Raw genomic sequence first — 21,098 nt, forward strand, 5'->3', positions numbered from 1 at the left:
TTCGACCGTGTCCCTCGGGGTGTCCTGTGGGAGGTGTTGCGGGAATATGGGGTGTCTGGCCCATTGCTACGGGCCATTCGATCCCTATACAACCGTTGCAAGAGCTTGGTTCGCATTGCCGGCAATAAGTCGGACTCGTTCCCGGTGGGTGATGGGCTCCGCCAGGGCTGCCCTTTGTCTCCGGTTCTGTTCATAATTTTTATGGACAGGATTTCTAGGCGCAGCCAAGTGGCGGAGGGCTTTCGCTTTGGTGGCCTCAGAATCTCATCTCTGATTTTTGCAGATGATGTGGTTCTGTTGGCTTCATCGGGTGAAGGCCTCCAGCTCGCACTGGAACGGTTCGCAGCCGAGTGTGAAGCAGCGGGAATGAGGATCAGCACCTCCAAATCCGAGGCCATGGTTCTCAGCCGGAAAAGGGTGGAGTGCCCACTCCGGGTCGGGGATGAGTTCCTGCCCCAAGTGGAGGAGTTCAAGTATCTCGGGGTCCTGTTCGTGAGTGATGGGAGAAGGGAGCCGGAGATCGACAGACGGATTGGGGCTGCAGCTGCAGTAATGCGGACGTTGCACCGGTCCGTCGTGGTGAAGAGGGAGCTGAGTGTAAAAGCGAAGCTCTCAATTTACCGGTCGATCTACGTCCCTACCCTCACCTATGGCCACGAGCTGTGGGTAGTGACCGAAAGAACGAGATCGCGGATACAAGCGGCAGAAATGAGCTTCCTCCGAAGGGTGGCTGGCCTCTCCCTTAGAGATAGGGGTTTTAAACACTCACAAATACTCGTGTATCAAATACAATACACTTGGCATTACAGTTTTAATTATTATTAAAATATCAGAGCCAAGATTCTGGAAAATCAGCACTGGCATTACAAAAAAATAAAAAAAAATAAAATAAAAATACAGAACCTTTTCAAGTTTCATATGTCTCAACAAGCACATTGATCAATAACTCATCAGGTAATCTGTAATAAAGCTAAGGACATTTACTCCACATCCATAAAAACCAAACAAAAAAGGCCACACTACCAAAAAAATATACCTTCAGTTCCAATAAATAAATAAATATTTGTTAGTTCTCCAAGCTCACAATATCATTTCAGGTAGTTTTTGTTTTAATTTTTGAAAATCTAGTTGTTGTTGTTTTTTAAATTTTATTTAACTGAAATGTTTCCCCCCACACCTACCTTTAGATTTTATTCTAGTTTTAGTTAATTATAATAGCATTTTTCTGGAGATGTGTAACTTTAAGTGTGTGATACTGAAACTGATGCTGGATGATATCAATATAAACCACTTATTGTCTAGTGAACCAGTGAAAGATAAACTTTATTAACATGCCATAGAATTAAAAGTTTTATGAGAAAGGGGAAAATATCCGCAGTGATTAGTTTGGGTTGAAAGCAGTAAATGTAATACACATAAAAAATTTAATTTATTTAAGAAATGAACCAGTCTTTTAATAAGACCACTCTCTGTAAGACGTTATTTTTTAATGGTGTAGGTAAATTTACATCTTCCCCAGCAGGAGGCAGTCAAGCAACAGATAAAACTCCTCTATAAAAGAAGCCACTTTTAGGAGTTACATTTGTTTGACTACACAAGAAAGAAAATTGAAAAAATAAAATATGACATAAAATATTACATTAAATATATTTTCTTATTGAATTAAAGCAAGTTTAATTCTACAAAACTAACCCACATAGCAGTAAATCAGGGACTACAGTGGCTAGTGTTGGAAATTATTTGTAGCATAGCAGATTCAGATTTCATATTACGAAGACAGACTCATCTGTGTTCATTAAAAAAGAAATAGGAAACTCTTAAAGAGCTCGTGTCATTTCCAGTGTTTTCTGATAAATCCCACATTGGAATCAATGAGCTTTTTGACAAAATATCACTGCTATATTACTTAGTCTTAAGCAAGAGTCGGATCATCTGGAACCAGGAAAGTCAGCAACCTTCAGCCACATGCAGTGCTCAGTGCTCATCACCCTGAAAGACAAAAATGATTATTATTTTTGTGTGTGTGTGTGTTTAAATCTCTGTTTATTAACACTTATCCTCAACCTATAAGCAATTACATGATATCCTCCAGCTCTATGAAGCTAATGTAAGATCTTTATTCTTGTCATAAAAGAAAATAGAAAACTGTGCTCAACTAAGGAGAAACTCATAGCAGAGTAGATACTGACCCCTCCACAGCAGTCCCCGCACAGAGCTCCCAGCAGGCCGTTTATCACCTGAAAAGCACACAGCGCCACCTGGATCAGACCCATGACCAGCAGCACAGAGAAGAGAGACAGATGCCAGGGCACCACACCCGCTGGCTCTTGACACACAGTATCCCTCAAAGTTGCGTTGCCTAGGTAGTCTCTGTAGAGGAAGGGTTAAAAAGAAAAGAGCAAATATGTGAGATGTTTCGTGAGCCACAGTTTACCTTAAGATACAAGAGACAAGTGCAGCAAAGGTAGCACTAATACACTTCGACTCTTAAATGTTCAGATTAAGTTTACATTTAGTTGTGCTTAAAATAAACAGCAGTTTACACTGTTATTGGCACAGAATTCTTAGTGTTTGGCTCTTAGCAAATCAGTTGCCAGATTTAGCGTGAAGCCCTTTTACAAGACAGTATTTGTATGTCTCTCTGGTTGTGTCATGCATCTGTACTGCAAACAGAATCCCCAAACAGGCCCCACACTATCTGAAACGAAGCCTTCACTGAGCACTGAGAATTGGAGGTGCTACAAATTTAGCCTGTATGTATTCCAAATGCTTTCATGTGTACCCAGCTGAAAGAAAGGACATGCTGATCATTCCATTGCTATGGACAGAGTGATAAAAAAACAAACTACTGAACGCATTTTAACACTTGATTATTCTCTATGTCTCACCCATTGGAGAAAGGATAGCCCCAGTCGAGTGTGGTGCCGTTTATAAAAAAGGAACACTTAGGTCCACGGTTGATGGCCACCGCTGAGACTATAACTGAGTAACCGGCACCAACAACACCAATACCTGCAAACAGCATCGAACTCAACATCTGCAGAGAGAGAGAGAGAGTGGGGAGAAGCATGGTCAGTTACTCATACTGAGAATCAAAACATTTAACAATGCCCCTTTAAGCTTCTTAAAATAAGACATCAATGAAGTTATTGTGTTAGTATCCAGAGGCCGTGCTCAAGGCCAGGTGCACAAAGTAACACTTGCACACATTCCTGAAGTATCGATCAATTGCGTGATCCTAACTGTCTCAACGCTGAAGTTAACAGGTGACTGGTAGACCCTCAAGCATAATACCTCTAATATAAATGTTGTTTTTAATAGTTTTAAAACTGTTAGGAGGAAAAAAAAACCAAATGACAAAGAAAACTTAGATTTTCTGAAGATTCCCTGAAGACCCTTGTCCTCAGAGAACAGAGGTCTAACGTTTCTGCCTAGACTGGAATTTTTAAAAATCTAATTTTCACATTCCTTTTAATTTAGATTAATTCCCAATTAATTGCATCAACTTACAGTAATATTTGAAGACATTTCTGATCACATTTGTGCACTGGGTCATGCTCTAGGTAGCAATTATCTAATGCAGCTGTATGCTGTATATATATTTGAGTGCCTTTTCAGTCTTGTTAAATGTGTGTGTGTTTTTGCCTCCACGGAACATCACTGAGCTTTACTTGTCCAAGCAAAAAGGCCAGGTTTGGCCTAATGGTCACACCTTTTTTTAAACACACCGCATATTCACTTTATTCCATGTAGCTGCCTCCTTTTAAGCATCTTTTTGCACTTTCGTTGTTTAAAGGGCCAGTTGATTGGTGCCATTGTTGATGTCACTAGTTACACTTGCTGTTTATGTGTAGTCCAATTGAAACTCAACATCTCATTTAAAGGAGAGACTTGTTTCAGAAAAACAGATCAAAATTGAACGTGAAAAATCTTCTCACCGCGAATCTCCGACCACAGCTTTCATTGCCACAGCAACCGCAGCAGTCATTGTTCTTCAGACCCAGGAAGACCAGAGCAGGGAAGATCATCTGCCACCCAAAAACACACACAGTTCACACACAGATCATTAATGAACCGGTCATTCATTAAAGCTGTAACAAAATTGTTAATCAGTCTGAAACTGACTGTGTATCTAATGATAAACGTTCCTTTGTGCAGTTTTCATATACACATAATAATAACAACAATAACTAAGAAGAAGCGTACAATTTATTCACAACACCGTTTGACATGCAGTGCTTAACAAATGTATAAAAAACAAGAAAACACAAATATTTTAGAAATGTGCCAAAAACTTCTTTAAACCTAAATTTGGACTGGCATAACATTCAATCAGTAAAACATATTTTTCGGTCCACCATAATTAGGTGTAATTCTATACTTTTGTAATTTCTCTCTTTTTTGTAAAACAATAAATTAGAGAATTCGTGGATAACAACAATAATTATATTTTAACATGAAAAAATACTGATTAATGAGTTTGCATGTACAGATGGATTCGCTATTACAGAAGCATGAAAATTATTTTGGTAGTTACTAATACTGTTAATTTAGGGGAGTTGTGACATAAACTTTTTATTGAGCGCTGGTCTAATTAACTGGTTAAGTGCAGTATAACACATACATTGCAACTTTCTGATATCCTGCAGGTATTAACCATTTAATTCCAAACTGACTGTTAGATTATTTACTGAGAATAAGTTTAGCTATACCAATAATTACAACATTAATGGCTAACAATCATGACGTCATGAGCTGAAGATGAATTAATTCATATTTTAAAAACATAATTTCATTGTATTGTTCACTAATGCACTCACCAGCACTCCAGATCCCAGAATGCCTCCAAAGTACCAGACCTGGTCTGTGATGTTTTTACTGTCCACCGACTTTCCTCCGGGAAAGAAGAGCAGGATGTTGCAGAGCACACACACAATGCACAAGGGTATCAGAGTGAACCCCAGACATCTAGCAAAGCCACCCGAACACATTCTGACGCTGATGTTTCGACAGCTCCCGACGACACCAACAACACCTGAAGTTAGAGAAGGGAACTTTAAAACTCCACCTGGGATGCTGTTTCCGTTGAATTATCTCAGCGAAATGATTTAGACTTAAATTAAGCCCAGTCTTTATCCACTTCAAGGGGCTCAAATGATAAAATGTTGAGATTGTGGCACTGAAGAATATCACTGCACCTATTACATTCGACCTGTATTAAGCGCAGTGTCCCCAACACACCCTAAAAGTTTCTCACCAAATCTCAGACCTTTTGAATGATGCGTCTGCTTCACCTGTCCCAGATATGTGAGAATAGTTAATAATTGAATGAGCCTTTATAGAATCCCCCTCTCCCTTCTCCCCACCCCCCACCCACGCCTTCCCCTCACCCTCCCTTCACCCCATCCCCGCCTATCTCTGTGTGATCTCATTGCTTCAATTTTACATTAGGCAGCTGTAATATGGCAGGATCTCTCCCAGTTGTGCACGCAATGTGCAAACACACATGCACATGCTCATGGCTGCATGCAAACACACCGAGAGCCATTAATGCTGAATTACATACCTGTGTGTGCACACAGACACAGCAGTGAAGACACAGCGGTCACACTAGTTAATGTTCTACACTGAGTTCACATGGAGACAGAAGAGGAAGTGACAGACAGTTGGTCTATACAGTGAGGCCCTCTTAGCTGTTAGTCACCTGACACAGTGAGTAATCTTGGAGTGGAACATTATTATGAGCAATGTTCATCATTAATCACTGTAGAAGTGTCAGAAACACCCAGTAGAAGTACAGTGGACCACAGCCTTTCTTGTAATAAATTATCTATCGATTAAATACGAAAGCTTGTCGGGTGAATAACATGTGAATTCTGTCTTTAATCAACTCTCATTGTAAATGAAGGCATCTATTGATGTTGATCGGTTAAATTTAATTTGGTCTTTTCAAGGTAATCTGGGTGAACTACTTAACAACAAGGATCTGGATTAGACATTGGTCTCTGATATCTATTTTTGTGTGAACCTGTCCCTGTGATTTTAGTTATGATAGAGACATTACAGAGAAGCATCAACTATTGGATCTTAAGCTGGTCTAAAAACCCTTCCACAACATCATATGATTGTGGATACCACACTATAACTTCCAGTTTTCATATCAAGACAAACAGTGAAATTAAAGACTACTTCGCAGTAACTGTTCAATTAAATTCCTGGAGATGTTTCAAGATGACTGCTGAGCAATCAGACTTGCTTCTGGAATGATTCTGGCTTTTGATATAGTGAATAAGAAGAAAACATGTTGACAAAAGACATCTAGTATCACATAAAAAGCATTCCTTGTTTGGCAGAAGTAAACAAATACAGTAAACTATATTTAGCTTCCTCAGGTGGATCTACAGTATTTGGTCAGTCTCTTTACACATTTTTAAATATACCTGTTACTATTGATAGCGACAATTCTCCATTACTGTAAGCTTTAAGTGAACTCCCAATAAAAGGCTAACAAATGTGAGTAGCTGTTAGATAACTATAAAACTTTAAACACTTGGATTGTGAATTGTATTTTCTGGCTGTTATTTTGTATTTAGTGAATTATTAAATTAAATTAAATTATTAAAATTCCATTCAAGTACAAAAGTGCATTTTGTTATTTATTTATTGTTTTAATAGTCCGATTTAACCTTTGTTCCATCTTTGAAAGAACCCACATATCTAATGGAAAAACAATTTCCATTAGATATTCCATTATGAGATTCCGTTGTAGTTTTTTCTGTTAGTGTTGAGATTGTGCCAGTTCTCAGTTTTCCGAGTGAAAACTTAACCTTAAAGCAATTCATAAAGTGGCACATAAACGCAGCAGTAACAACAAAAACAACAATAATACTGATTATCCCGCCGATCAATGATCGATGTTGTCTGCGATACGCTTATCTTGTCTGCCTTGTCGACATCAGAGCAATCGATCAGAGGAGTAAAGTCCAGTTCTCTTTTTTACTCGTCCGTCATTTTCACGTAGTTTCTGCCTCAGTCGCTGATATTTGAAACCAGAATGGGAACCGACTTGACTTTTTCCTCTCGTCGGTCCCCTGTTGTGTGTTTACACGGCTGCGTGGCCTCCAGCCAACCTTTAGCTTCCAGTATAGGACTGGGTAAGTGGGTGGAGTGCCGTGGAGAATTGAAACGAAAAGACAGCCAAAAACTTTTATATTCTTATTTCAAAGTATGAGCACAAAGAATCTGACTGCGTGACGCAAAATTTACCAACATGTTTGTAACCCAAAAGACAAAAAATAAAGGGTGACAGTAAAGATTCAGTTGGTATCGTAAGCGCTAATCTGATGCTATTAAACCATCAAATCTCAGCAACTGCTATGAAGACTATGCTGAGCCAAAAAGGGATTTCCGGTATGTGCCAAAACATCATTGCCCGTATTTAAACCGTTATAAATGACTTACTTGCCAATAATCTGTTAAACATATGTCAAACGTATCTCTCATGAAAGATATCAAGTCATTTTGAGCCACAAATAAGAGATCTGGCCAAGAGGGCGGCGGCCAAAAAGGGCTGGATTTATTATAGTATTGGTCACAAAGAGTCATAAAGATACTTTTCTTAATCGTATATATATATATCGATGTGCTGTGAATACTTAAAAAAAGAAAAATAATTCGACCTTAAGCTAGATGAAAACACAGGTGAAAATGTATATATATTTTTATATTGGCCACTAAAATTGGATGCACCTGTATTCCAGTCAAAATCCTTCTCCACCTATAAGCTATATGTTTGAAGCCACCTCAGTGTTTATGTTTTGTCTATAAGATGTTAGAAAGTCTTAGATACTGGTTTGGTCCAACCAGCAATTTAAGACTGAAAGATATTCAGTTCACCGATGGATCACTTTGTAAACCCTTGCAGCTGGATACCAGAACCTTATGTCAGGCTTCCTTGTGGGACTTGACAATGCATTAGTTAAAATAGATACAACAGAGCATATAGGTCAGAATCCCGATTATAGGTATAAAATTGTTATTGTGTCGATCATTTCTCGTAATGTCTTGTTTCACCTAGCTTGATTGTGATTGGCTGATTTGTTTTAAAAAATCAATACATCTCACAATATTGATTAGTATTCCAGTTAGAGTAGTATATGTATATGATCCCCTCACGGAGCCGGTTCTGTCTATGCTTTCATTTCTGTTTAATATACTGTATTCTGGTGCTTCTGAGATACAAATATAAGTAGAATATAGTTTGCAGAGCCCCGAAACTGACAATATCTGTGGAGTCCTCAGCCATTGGATATGGATCGTGGATCTTTTGAGCCAATATTGATCATGTGCCCCATCACATGAGCCAAGGTATGAAAAAAGGCGTAGGTCATTGTCAGCAGAGGTTTCGGGTGAAACCATTGTAAAACTTTGCCTCACCCTGTCATGTGACCTATTGACAACACCTGACACAAGATGTGATTTGGGGTTGAGGTGAAGGTGACTCGGAGGGGATCTCAAAACTGCATTTTAGGTAAGCCACCTCCACTGATCTTTCCAAGATGGTCATTCACAGTGGACATAGATGGCCTCTTTCACTCCTCTTTTAAGCCATCTGTCTTCTCTGTCCAAAATGTGAATATTGGAATCCTCAAAAGAGTGACCTTTATCCTTTAAATGTCTTATCCTGTCAAGCTGGGGGCTGTTTGGTTTCTTCAGTGTAGAGGTCTGAGCACTCCAATGGGTAACCAATTTTTGTCTGAGGGTGTGGCTGGGTCTGAAGTGTACTGGGATATCGTGCTTGGAGATTCAGAGAATAATATCTGCATGATTAAGCTCTAGCAGTACTTAATCAAGAACAGGGAAAGGGAGCTGGTGGTTGAAGTCTAAAGCAAAAATGGTTTGCATGACATAAATGAGATGGTATTTAAATTTATTTTAAAAAAGCGTTGTGAACAGTAGAAAATTCTAAACACATTTCAGCATTACCATTTTAAAAAAGGAGTGTCAAATGAACTTATAAGAGAAAAGTGTTCAGTCACACATATTCACTTAATTGTATATTGATTATATAACCAGTTATTAATGTGGGCCAAAAAAGGCTAAACAGTAATTACACATTTGCTTATAGAAGTGAGCATAAATCTGGTTTGTTGGTGTTTTGTGACATCTACAATAAATATATAAGCTCATTTGTAAATCTAAAAAGCTAAATTGGGCTGTGAGAAAAGAATTCAGCTAAAACATGATGTGGGAGTGTTCTTTTTGTCAAATTATGCTGGAGTGTATGGAGGTAAGGACCTAAATGCAAAGACGCTGAGAGTTAAATATCAAAAGCTGTTTATTTGTAAGCTATTGTAATAAAAAAGTGGAAAGTGGAAACAGATCGGTAACAAGAAACAGGTGAAACTAATCAAAACTAACAAGAGAGATCCACAAGTACAAATAGGCGCAGTGATTTCTATATGAATACTTTTAGAACAACAAAATTGTCGTAAAATTGCATGCAGCCAACAGGAAGAAAAAAAAACCAAACATACAAAAACCCCAAAGATGAGCATTATTACTGATGCTCATCAGGGATAAACAAAGACATTAGATGCTATTAAAAATATTTTAAACCCCCCTACTATCTGAGCACAGAGGTCAGAGGGGTTGTTCCAGGAATGGTGACACTGTGACTTGACTCATCATTAGGAGGTGAGTTTACATAACATAACATGCTTTGGACCAGGTTTGGTTTGCAGCATAAGTTACTATGGTGATGTACCCTGGTAAGAAAAGAACCACTGTCACAGTATAGAAAGCCCTGGGTTAGGTTATGTGGATAAAACCAAATCCAGCTTTGTTGTACAGGCCTCAGAACACCAAAATAAATAGTGAAGAATTAAAAGCCCAAGAAAACGCAAAACCCAGGGCCCAAGACCCCGGACCATGACAATTTCATGCTAGGAATGCTGTTGTGATCTAATATGTTGCACAAACCAGTCACATCCATCAGTCATGGGTACATATTTGTGTCCAGATGTCCTGAAGCGCGGTGGCAATGCGGCAGATGCTGCAGTTGCCATAGCAGCAGCCCTGGCAGTAACAGAGCCGTGCAGCACCGGCCCTGGTGGAGACGCCTTCTGCTTGTTCTACAACGGAAACACTGGAGAGATCAGAGGGATTAATGGCAGGTGGGGAATCCTTTGGTGCTTTCCTTGTTTTTCCCTATGTGTGCAAAAATAAACCGAACCTCTCTCTGTGTCCTCAGTGGTCATTCTCCCCGAGCACTGACCCTGGACTTCCTGGAAGGACAAGGTTACACCGCAGAGAAGCCTCCTTCAGTGTTTGATGCTCTGAATGTTACAGTCCCTGGGGCCCCAGCATGTTGGTGTGATACTGTGCAGCTGCTAGGAAGTCACAAGGTTTACTTATGTTTGTCTTCTATATCTGTGACATGGGAGTGTTTTATAGAACACTCTGGCAGCCCGTCTGAGATAAATCATTTGACTGAGGTAAATACCTATAAACCCTGCAGAAGTGACCAGCATGCACAAACATGCCTGGAAATAGGACTTGACTTTGAACCAAAGAGACATCAACAAAGAATGGAAAAGCTTATCATTGCCTCTGTAGAGATTTCCTTTATTTGGTCACAGCTGCAATAACTTGTCCATCTATGGTTAAATTTGATGCAGGTCCTTGAAAGTGGGGACAAAGTCTATCTAAAAAAACAAACAAAAAAGACTCCCATTATATTCAAAGACTCCCATTATATTCAAAGACTCCCATTATATTGGAAGCAACAGAGATCAATATGACTTGTTCATTACTTCTCACCTTATATGTAGGTTAAATGACGTGCAATGTAAATGGCGGTGAAGGAAAATCAAACACATTGCTTGATGACCAACATTCAAATTAGTGGAATTCCCTCAGAAAATTGTAAATTAGTTGTATCCTTTGCTTATTTTGTCACGGAGCAGTATCTCACTCTTCCTGTTCAGTTCAGTTTCCTGTTACATGCATGTGTTTCCTCTGCCTACTTTGCTAGCTGTCCTTACAGGAGGTCCTGAGTGGGGCTGTGGAACTAGCAGAGGTGGGGTTTCCTGTGGCTGAGTTAACAGCTCACCACTGGGCGAACTGGGTGTCTGCTTTGAGGGATGCTGGAAAGGAACTGGGTGTAGAATTGATGATTGACGGTCATGCGCCCAAATGTGGACAAGTATTCCAAAACACTGGCCTGGCTCGAACTTTGAAGGTAAATCCACAGGTCACTTGAGGAGCAGAAGGTCATTTATTTCTAATAACTTGTGTTATTCACACAAGAAGGAAACACAACAATGTAGAAGTTGTGAGAAACCCCTGTTTGTTCTGTGTCATTATAGGAGTTTTCTAAATTTAACTTAGCCTTTTATACTACAAGGCCTTGGATAAGCCCAGAGGTATCATAGGAAGTTAAATCTCTAAGAGAAGAGTAATGGAACAGTGGAGAGGAAGTAGTGAAAGCAGAACAACAATAGATAATGGGGATTAGATAGAAATGGATGGATGTATGTGATACTTTTAAAAGCTTGTCTTTGGGCAGAAAAGCCCCATCTGAGGATATAAGGGCAGCAAAATGGCTCATGTGGTGTCAGCATTCTGGCTGTACAGCTTGGCAAGACCTGGCAAAATTCGACAGGGTACAGTGTGTAACAAGATAGTCAGTAGAGGGAAAAAAGGATTTGTGTGATGTATTGCTTCTGACAAATAAAATGGTGATTATGTTTTAAGTGTAGTTTTAAAAGTTACTGTGAGTAATTTGTTATGACCTGAAGCCAATAAAGCTGAACTTAAGCTTTATTCAGCTACTGAAATGCGAATGCTGCTTTTTTTAGTGCCATGTGTCAGTACTGTAAGTACTCCACCTTCATGTGAATGTTCAGCCATGACTCTGTGTCTAATTTTGTATATGTAATGGCACATTTATACAACTATTGTCATTTCATAGATTCCGGAGTCAGTCAGACTAAAGAAAACCATGGCTTATGTCATTGTGTGTTTATCTGAGTGTGTGGTTGCCTGCTTGTGAGTCACCACTAAAATATGCATTGATTGAAATCAATTCAAACAATCAAGCGTTTATAATACCATAACGCAGGAAGATGGCCAAATGTGCCCTATCTCAACACCCACAGACACACGCACACACCTACACTCATGACCATGAGGCAGTGGAAAGAACAGCGATGACCTCAGCCTCATTGATGATTAGATTCTTTGATTGTTCTTCGATAGTTGTGCGTGACTTCACTGTGGGGCAAAGTCACAAGCACACACACACACACACACACACACACACACACACACACACACACACACACACACACACACACACACACACACACACACACACACATTGACTGGAGTGAACTTTTAAACGCTGGACAAGTGTTCCTCGATATCATGTTAACCACCATCTGTAAAACGTTTTGTACTGTGGCTGAGTGAGCAGTGCATGAGCTCATGTATCGACAGGAGCTCGGTGAGCGTGGCAAGCCAGCTTTCTACCAGGGCAGAGTGGCCCAGGCCATTGTTGACGTCATCAACCAAAATGGGGGAGTCATGACCTTGGGTGACCTGAGCAGCCATGACAGCGAGGTCATCACCCCCATAAGCACAGAGTACAAGGTCAGAAACCAAAGATGCCGGTCATGTGTGTATTTTAATAACATGGTCAGCAGAATGAACTTGACTTCACTGTGTGTTTAGGGTGTACGTCTGTGGGAGCTTCCTCCTAACAGTCAGGGACTGGCTGCCCTGCTCATGCTCAACATCCTGGAGAACTTTCCTCAACTCAAAGGTAACCACAGGGACAGTGAAGAAGTCCCTGCCAGGTGCATTATTGCCTGTTGTAAAATCTTAAGTATACAGTAAATATGAGTCTGGAGAAGTGGCTGAGTCATAAAAATAAAAACCATATATCTCCTACATTTTCATAAATCACATTTTATAACCCAACCCAGTTAGTTACAGTGTTCTGCCTGTTTGTCCCAGCCCAGCGCAGGGGAAATAAAAAGCTGCTCAGCAGAAAAACTAAAGAGACATTCAAAATATAAATAAAACAGTAAAATTAAAATGGATTTTCCTGCATTATGGAAGTCAGCTCGCTGGTGATTTCACTGGCCCGACCTGCCGTCCCTGTGCTGGAACACATCGCAGTGTGCTCTGATCTACCTTTGACCAAAAAGGGAAAAGGATATGCTTGTCCACAAAAACTAACCTCTATGAGGTTAATTTTTTTCCAAATAGCAGGGATGCCAAACATGAGGTCCCGGGGGCCAGAATCTGTCCAGCAAAGACTCTAAACCGGCCCCCTGGACCGCTTTGGAAAATATGAAGAAAGCTTTATCTGTAACTGTAATTGATAAGGACCTTCCCCGTGGCCATTTATACTCCACCAAAGTAATTATGTGATAGATATACAGTGAAAAGCTAGAAATCTTTCTGTTTTTTACGCTATTTACTACAGATTTTTTCCCCCCATGGGCTCCACATTTATAAAAAGAGATTTTTTTTGTGAATTACCATTTTATATTTACAGGAGAGACTGGACAATGAGCTATAGCAACTTTTTTCTATAGTTTTACACATTAATTTCTTCTAATTTAAGTCCAAAGAGTCCTAATGAATTCATTTCTTTCACTACAGCACCACTTCTTTATCACGTAACTTATGTTATCTTATGGATTAAATTTGTACTACTTCTTTACACTGACAGAAAGTAAATTGTAAAATAAGTAACTGTTTTTGTTTTTGTGCAGTCAGAGTTCATGAACCTACATACTTGGCTTTTCCTGGGCCCTATAATACATTTCTATGTGTTTGTGTGTGTGCGTATGTGTGTGTGTGTAGCTAAAGGCCATAACAGCTCTGACTATATCCATGTACTGGTTGAGGCTGTGCGATTGGCTCTAACAGATGCTCTGCGTTACCTGGGTGACTCAAGTCATGTGACTATCCCTTTGGAAACCTTGCTGGACAAGGGCTACAGTCACCAGCGAGCACAGCTCATCAGCACGGACAGGTGTGTGTTTCTGCGTGTGTATATCTGTTAGTACCAGTGTGTACCAGTCGTCCTCTGTTGACTTTAGATAGGTCTGTAGACTTATACTTCCCCTGACCTGAGCGCCCATCCCTTCTCGTCTCTTCCCTCACATTCACCCAGGGCGTGTGTCGTTGTGTGAGTGTATATTTTAGAAACAATGTGTTATATTGTTGAGGACTTTGAACTTGATCTGGTCTTTATCAGGGGAAAGACAAACAGACTATAAAAGTTAACAACAACACAATAATTGTATTAACATATATTGATGTATACCGGGTATTAAATCCTGCTTTTTTGAAATTGCCGAGTTCATTTCGGTGTCACTGCACCATCAAACACACAAATCCACACACTAATTCTACGTCTCGCTTCCATTGGTTGTCAACTTAACCTAAATGAGTCAACCAGGTCCAAACGAGGCGTCAATTTGATTCTGATGTCTTGTTATCCTCACAACCTCTTCACACTTTTAATGTTTAGATGCTTCTAATAAACTAGGCAATAATGGGAAGTCATATAAAAACAGGAAATTATAAATATTTTTTACTGCACTGCAATAATCTGGTTATTGTAAAAGAAATAGAAATCTACAGATAAAGGTACTTTAAGGCAGGAAAACTCCTCAACCCTCGTTCATACCTGTAATATTGTGTTTATGGAAACATTTATTGCATAAGTATGAAACCTTTCAATTATCTTTGCAAACTTGGTAGTTTGGTTTTGTTCTTAAACCAACACAAGTTTTCTTTTCAGTCTACTTGAGTCTTAATTTTTCTTTCATTTTCCAAATATTTTAATAAATCAATAGTAAAAAACAGACCTGTCAGGTGAACTTATTAATGAATATGATTGTTCTTGTATGTTTGTGTGACTCTGCAGGGCCATGGAGCGAGTGGAGCCCGGCCTGATGACAGGAAGTGACACGGTGTATTTCTGTGTGATAGACAGTGAGAGGAATGCATGCTCCTTTGTCAACAGCAACTATATGGGCTTTGGGACGGGGCTGGTCCCTAAAGACTGTGGATTCTCACTACAGGTCTGAAGGGTCAGAAAGAGAATGTCTTTATTTGTGCGCATGTAAGGTAGCAATGGCGTTTATCTGTTTGATTTACTGAAAGACTAGGAATTCTTCTAAATCATGGAAAAATGCTAAGAATTTAGTGTAATATGAGATTATGCTTCAAATAATTAGGGTCATTTTTAAAGTGATCAGCATAAAACAAGATCCTGCATTACCACACTTTCAGCTGATTTCTCAGCTTGCCTCTTATATACCGCATTAATAAAGCTCTATAGGTTTTTATAATTACAATAAACTTCCCAGTAACACAGCAGCACATATGTAAGAGAATTTTACATGAACATGAATGCTGCCGTGTGAAACTAAGGGAAAAAAGACATATAAAATGAAGCCTGGGTGGAAAAAGTTGTAGATTTTCATATTTCATTACCTTAATTTGCATGCTCACATTACCTTACAAGCTCATTTTTGTTGTGCATGTAAATGTATTGATGAAGTCATGAAGACATTGTAGCCTCCTAAACTGGAACCACATAGACTGAAGCATAAAACATAAGTGTTTAAGCTAAAAGGGTTGAATTCTGATTTCTTTGTTCTATCTCTGCAGAATCGCGGCGCTAACTTTTCCCTGTGCCGTAATCACATAAACTGCGTTGCTGGGAGGAAGCGGGTGTATCACACCATTATACCTGCACTCCTCACCGATTCAACAACCACATCACAAAAACCCCGGCTCCTTGCTGCTCTCGGCGTGATGGGAGCTTTTATGCAACCACAAGGACACGTACAGGTACAGAGTCAGCAAGCGTCACAGAGCAACAATGTGGGGCATAATTATATTTTTATTCTAATAATAGACACACACACACACACACACACACATATATATATATATATATATATATATATATATATATATATATATATATATATATATATATATATATATATATATATATATCTCAAAAGAGAGAGCAGAAGGTTTGATTTTTAACATGAATATTTTGTCATTGGCAGAGCTAGTTTAATGTCACTACACTTATATCCAACTTGACTTCAGTGTCATCAGATATATGTCGTTCAATCTCGTGACCAATGCTGCTCTTGCGTTAGGTGCTGTTAAACATGATGGAGTTTGGGATGAATCCTCAGCAAGCCCTGGATGCACCTAGAGTCTATGTAGAGTATGACCACAAAAGTAGGCCTGCACAAAAACACACACACAAACACGCGCCGTTATAGCAAATGTTAGAATCATTTGCAAGCTTAAAGAGCAGAAGAACATTATGTCTTGATTAATGATCAGTAACATTGTGTGTTTAGTCAAAATATTGATTAGATAAGTCATTCGGACATTCATTTATGCCACTATAACAGATTGTTTGCATGAAGTGAAGCACTATCGCTTTGGATCAGTGCTGCCTGCTACACGGCGATGTGGAACTCGCTTCATTGTGGACAGTTATGCTGGTGTTGAGCCCTAGTGCTTCCTGGGTTGTTCTTGAACATGCTGACTGATTTCCTCTGATCTGAGGGTGACATTTGGCAAAGTGGTGACACATCAGAATAAATTGCACTTACGTACAGTCGTTTGAAATGATGATCTGATGAACTGTACTTGTGTGGAAATGGCTCAATTGGACCTTTCCAACAATTCTTCTTTTGAGAGTTTCACTGAGTTCTTGGCCTTTCTCTTTGTTCCCAGTATTGGTCAGACCAATCTTTTTATAGTGGCAAAGAGAAACCACTAGTTGTAATCAATCATGATCATTAAGTTAAATGATTAAAAGGCTCTTTGTCATGTTATGCTAAAAGATTCTTCAGCACCACAAGATTTAACTGCATTTATATTTGAACCTTTTTATCATGTGTGGAGAAAATCCAAAATAAATTCAAACTTGTGGACCCAATTCTTGCTTTTAGCCATTAAAGATGTATGCTGTACAATCAAGTGTGTTCAAGTGTATAATTGGCTCATGTGCTTGTGTATTTTTTATTTTTGTCATATGAAATGCACATTAAGCTGTTTGGTAGTTAATGTGCCATTGAAACACATGTAAACATAGCAACTAACTTTGCCATAAAATATGTTGCCATGCATTTTATTAAGTGGTTGGCTGGTAGTCAAATCAGCTGTTCAGCGTGATGTAACATCATTTGTTAAGTAGATGAGACTTTCCTTAAAAATGCTGATGTCATCTCTCATTTTTTTCTTTTGTTTTTTACTTTTGGAAACACTTGAGAAGAAAACTCCTCTAAATTATGTTGTATGTGGTCACATTTTTCCCAGCTGGTCAGTGGTTGGTTAACCTGGAGGAGGGGATCGACCAGAAGGTAGCTGAGGAACTGAAAAGACGAGGACACCGTGTCAACTGGCCAGTGTCAGGTACACATAATTAACTGTTTGCTCACTATTAATAGTTCCATTCAATTTTTCTGTGTAATTTATGTCATACTTCTAAAAAACTGATCATTCTTTTGAAAACGCTACATCCCGATGAACAGAATCAACTTTTTGGGATCATTCTCTTGCTCATTAATGAAAGCGATTGAAGAAAAGCAGGAAAAACACCTTTGTAGTGCAAAATGTCACCAAAACAGTTACTTTCGAAGGCCTTTGCTCTTAGTCGTAAGTCAAGGTAATACGTTTCAGTTCTTTAGTCACGACTCATGTCATTAAAAGTTAATGTGTGACATTAATTATTATATTGATGTGCAATACACTAACGGCAGTAAACAAATGAGACCATTTCTTAGAATAACCATGAGGTTCAAATCAGCGGCATTAGACCGCAGTTCTCATAAACCCTTTTGCTTCCTGTTGTTAACAGGATGTTTGTACTTGTTCCTCTTACGTGCTGCTTACGATGGCTCTCTGGTTTTTCTGAGTGTGAATATGATGCGTGCATCAACTTTTGCCTATCCAAGATTTTCCCACTGTGATAGTCGGATCATAGTGCGATCAGCTTCTTGTACAACTAGCAGCACAGAATATAAAATATGCTGAAGAGTTCACATTTCTGCATTTTGAAGTTAATTTTGTATCAAATTCCATGTTGTGGTTTAATGTTAATTTAAAACCATTAACAAAATTTATCATAAAAGACTCAGTTCAGGATAATTTTAATGAAATATTATTTGATAATAAAAGGTTTTAGCTAGAGGAATAAAAAGTCAAATAAAAACAATCCTCCCCACTGTCCTTGTGTTTGACTGTATTTTCTACAAAATGCTAACCAGGGAAGCCGGTTTTAACCTTTGAACTTTTTGTTTTAAGTTTTTGTGATTAATGATTTACAAATCTAAAATATCTAACTGTTCAAAACCTGTCAGTGAAGAAAAGAACAGTGCACGCATCTCCCTACTGCTCATCTTCATATCCTCTGGTTTACATGTTCTACCTATTTTCAGACTCTGACTAACACTCCAAAAACCTTGATTTCATGATGCTAGCATGCTAATTAGACTTAGAATGTATTTTCATTTGTTGTACCTACAGTCCATACAGCTCAGCGGGTTTTTGCATCTTCCTTTTCATTCACACACACAGGCCACAAGAGGTCTCAGTTTGGGCGGGGGCAGATCATCGCAGTGGGGGATTGGTGGAATCCGTCTGTCACCCAAGGGGATCGTCCTTCCAGGGTGCTTTGGGCAGGATCGGATCCCAGAGCAGATGGATGTGCTCAGGGGTACTAGAAAATGCTCTTGCCTTGTTAATGTTGTAATCAGAAGATTTCATCATAGAACTACTTGAAAAGAAATGCCTACAAATGTTGTGCAGTACACAGGTTGTTATTTGTCAGCTGATATTTGACAGTGAGCTTTATAACTCTTTCAAAAACCATTGTACCTTCAAGAAGTGCCTTGTGGAATCATGTTTTTATGCCTGTGTTCACTAGATGTTGAGTTAAAGCACATTTGCTGAATGTAGAGTTTAGTATAAATCAGCACAACCTCAGATTATTTATAATGTGAAAAGTGACAAACAGGAAGATCTTTATCTTTGCTGCATTGATGCCAAAGATGTCCTTCCTCAACTCTGTGTTTTGGCAGAGATAATTATTTGTTTCAGTCTCTTTAATTAGCTGGTGCTGATTTGAAGTTTGCTAGAAATGCAGTGTTGTTCCATACATAAACCTCCGTCCTCAATAAGTTATCATTCCATTTTTACTCTGCTCTGAATTATGTACATCAGTATTATAGTGTCATCGTTAAAAATTCTATTTTGCATAATGTTGCTTTTCCTTTTTTTCTGTGAATCATTTTCTGTTATTGTTAACATCTCATCAATTAAAACATCAGTATTTCAGATTTTCTGTCAGTGAAATACGCTTCATCAGTTCGCATTAACTTAAATCTGCCAAATACATATACGTGTGCATTTATTTTAAGTTGCTGTTTGAATCTTTGGTTCTAATTTTATAGTTGTTTCTGAATTGCTTGCAGCTTTAGCCCCTGATGTCAGAATCAAACAGCAGTACAAAACATATTTTATGAATTGTGCTTTTACACTGTTAGAGTAGAAGTACACCGATCAGGCATAACATTATGAGCACTGAGAGGTGACGTAAATAACACTGATTATCTCTTCATCATGGCATCTGTTAGTGAGTGGGACATATTAGGAAGAAAGTGAATATTTTGTGCTTGAAATTAATGTGTTAGAACCAGAAAAATGGGCAAGTGTAAGGATTTGAGCCAGTTTGACAAACTTTAATCTCCAAAACCACAGCACTTGTGGGCTGTTCCTGGTTTGCAGTGGTCAGTATCTATCAAAAGTGGTCCAAGGAAGGATGAGTGGTGAATCGGCAGCAGAGTCATCAGTGGCCAACGCTGACTGATGCACGTGACGTACGAAGGCTGGCCTGTGTGGTCCGATCCAAAAGACGACCTGCTGTAGTTCAAATTGCTGAAATTCCCAGTGCCCGAGATCTCAGTCCAATCGAGCATCTGTGGGATGTGCTGGACAAACTCAGATCCATGGAGGCCATGCATCACAACTTAGAGGACTGCAAAGATCTGCAGCTAACATCTTGGTGCCAGATACCGCAGCACACCTTCAGGGGTTTAGTAGAGTCCATGCCTCAATGGTTTAGGGCTGTTTTGGCAGGAAAAGAGGGACCAACTCCTTTATTAGTCAGGTGGTCATAATGTTATGCTTAATCAATATATTAGCTTATTTTCAAACCTACTTTTGTAGAGCTTGAGAGTAAAAACATGAAGCTGCAGAGCCTAATAAACTAGAAGAAAACGTTTCAAAAAGGGCTTGGATGTAGAGATGCTCGGGGTGATTCTTAATCATTGTTCTTGTAAGACGTTGGGACAAAAATCACAACAAATCTCTTCCCTCCTGGAAGCTGAACTTGCTTATTGCCTGACCTTTTTGGTCCGAGGCAACAAAATATATAAACATAATTATCAGAATCTCAAAGGCATTTCAGAGTGTGAGCCATTTCTGCATGTTTTCAGTGCCTGGTTTCAAGCAGGAAGGGTGAAGTGATTTACATTTGTGTATGAGCTTTATCTTTTAGTGAATTTTTAGCCCCTGGGAAACGCCCTGCTGCCTCCCAGTCTAACACACAAACAGAACACATAAAGACAGAGGCACAGTGACAGAATAAATTACAGTGCATGCTGTGGCTTCAAATCCGTGAAAAACTCTCAGCAAGTTGGTAAACATCTTGAGAACCACTTAGCTGCCAGTTCACACATACCCACCGCACAGATTTCTCTTTGTAGAATAACGATGTTGGACTTTGTTTCAGTGTTGATCTCCTTAGAGCCCCTGGAGCCACCCTGGTACCACGCATTTGCTCTCAAACATACACTCTGGTCTTACAAAATCTGCCTGAATCGACGCAGCTCCTTAGTCCAGGTTGTTAGCGGTCAGTACCAGCTTACCCTGCAGTTGATCTGGATGTGCTGAATTCCAGCTGGATTATAAAACAGCTCACAGTGTTGAGGGCATCTGAAACACACACATGTATCCATACAGAGGTCACATTA

At 39.2% G+C, this 21,098-nt stretch overlaps 2 protein-coding genes across 5 annotated transcripts; one reads left to right on the top strand and one right to left on the bottom strand.

The window, feature by feature from the left end:
* Positions 1–1,269: 1,269 nt before the first annotated feature.
* Positions 1,270–5,286, bottom strand: tm4sf4 (transmembrane 4 L six family member 4). Of its 2 annotated transcripts, none has more exons than XM_080887021.1 (6): positions 5,258–5,286; positions 4,821–5,035; positions 3,939–4,028; positions 2,889–3,037; positions 2,190–2,370; positions 1,270–1,989 (listed from the first exon to the last, which is right to left on the bottom strand). In XM_080887021.1, exons 2-6 carry the CDS (start codon positions 4,989–4,991, stop codon positions 1,975–1,977), a joined length of 606 nt encoding a protein of 201 aa, XP_080743147.1. In that variant the 5' UTR covers positions 4,992–5,035; positions 5,258–5,286; the 3' UTR covers positions 1,270–1,974. The 2 variants fall into 2 exon arrangements, with proteins under 2 accessions (XP_080743147.1, XP_080743148.1); XM_080887022.1 differs by having other exon boundaries at positions 5,270–5,285.
* A 1,227-nt stretch (positions 5,287–6,513) lies between these two features.
* LOC308400191 (glutathione hydrolase-like YwrD proenzyme) lies at positions 6,514–19,413 on the top strand. Of its 3 annotated transcripts, none has more exons than XM_080887726.1 (12): positions 6,569–7,154; positions 10,022–10,175; positions 10,253–10,406; positions 11,036–11,242; positions 12,502–12,654; positions 12,736–12,826; positions 13,879–14,050; positions 14,951–15,107; positions 15,700–15,882; positions 16,206–16,290; positions 17,383–17,478; positions 18,643–19,413. In XM_080887726.1, exons 1-12 carry the CDS (start codon positions 7,055–7,057, stop codon positions 18,786–18,788), a joined length of 1,698 nt encoding a protein of 565 aa, XP_080743852.1. In that variant the 5' UTR covers positions 6,569–7,054; the 3' UTR covers positions 18,789–19,413. The 3 variants fall into 3 exon arrangements, with proteins under 3 accessions (XP_080743854.1, XP_080743852.1, XP_080743853.1); XM_080887727.1 differs by lacking the exon at positions 6,569–7,154 and adding an exon at positions 7,163–7,410; XM_080887728.1 differs by lacking the exon at positions 16,206–16,290 and having other exon boundaries at positions 6,514–7,154; positions 18,643–18,780.
* The last annotated feature ends 1,685 nt before the right edge of the window (positions 19,414–21,098 follow it).

This window comes from Rhamphochromis sp. 'chilingali' (assembly GCF_963969265.1).
Source record: "Rhamphochromis sp. 'chilingali' genome assembly, chromosome: 7".
Classification (NCBI taxonomy): domain Eukaryota; kingdom Metazoa; phylum Chordata; class Actinopteri; order Cichliformes; family Cichlidae; genus Rhamphochromis; species Rhamphochromis sp. 'chilingali'.

What these genes read in the sequence shown, in the direction of transcription:
- tm4sf4 (XM_080887021.1), bottom strand. Translation starts at nt 4,991, where the DNA reads ATGTGTTCGGGTGGCTTTGCTAGATGTCTGGGGTTCACTCTGATACCC. An exon ending in GCTGTGGTCGGAGATTCGCG is followed by an intron (nt 3,038 to 3,938) that starts GTGAGAAGATTT and finishes CTCTCTCTGCAG; the next exon opens with ATGTTGAGTTCGATGCTGTT. An exon ending in GGCTATCCTTTCTCCAATGG is followed by an intron (nt 2,371 to 2,888) that starts GTGAGACATAGA and finishes CTTCCTCTACAG; the next exon opens with AGACTACCTAGGCAACGCAA.
- LOC308400191 (XM_080887726.1), top strand. Translation starts at nt 7,055, where the DNA reads ATGGGAACCGACTTGACTTTTTCCTCTCGTCGGTCCCCTGTTGTGTGT. An exon ending in GCCTGGCTCGAACTTTGAAG is followed by an intron (nt 11,243 to 12,501) that starts GTAAATCCACAG and finishes ATGTATCGACAG; the next exon opens with GAGCTCGGTGAGCGTGGCAA. An exon ending in TGTAGAGTATGACCACAAAA is followed by an intron (nt 16,291 to 17,382) that starts GTAGGCCTGCAC and finishes CATTTTTCCCAG; the next exon opens with CTGGTCAGTGGTTGGTTAAC.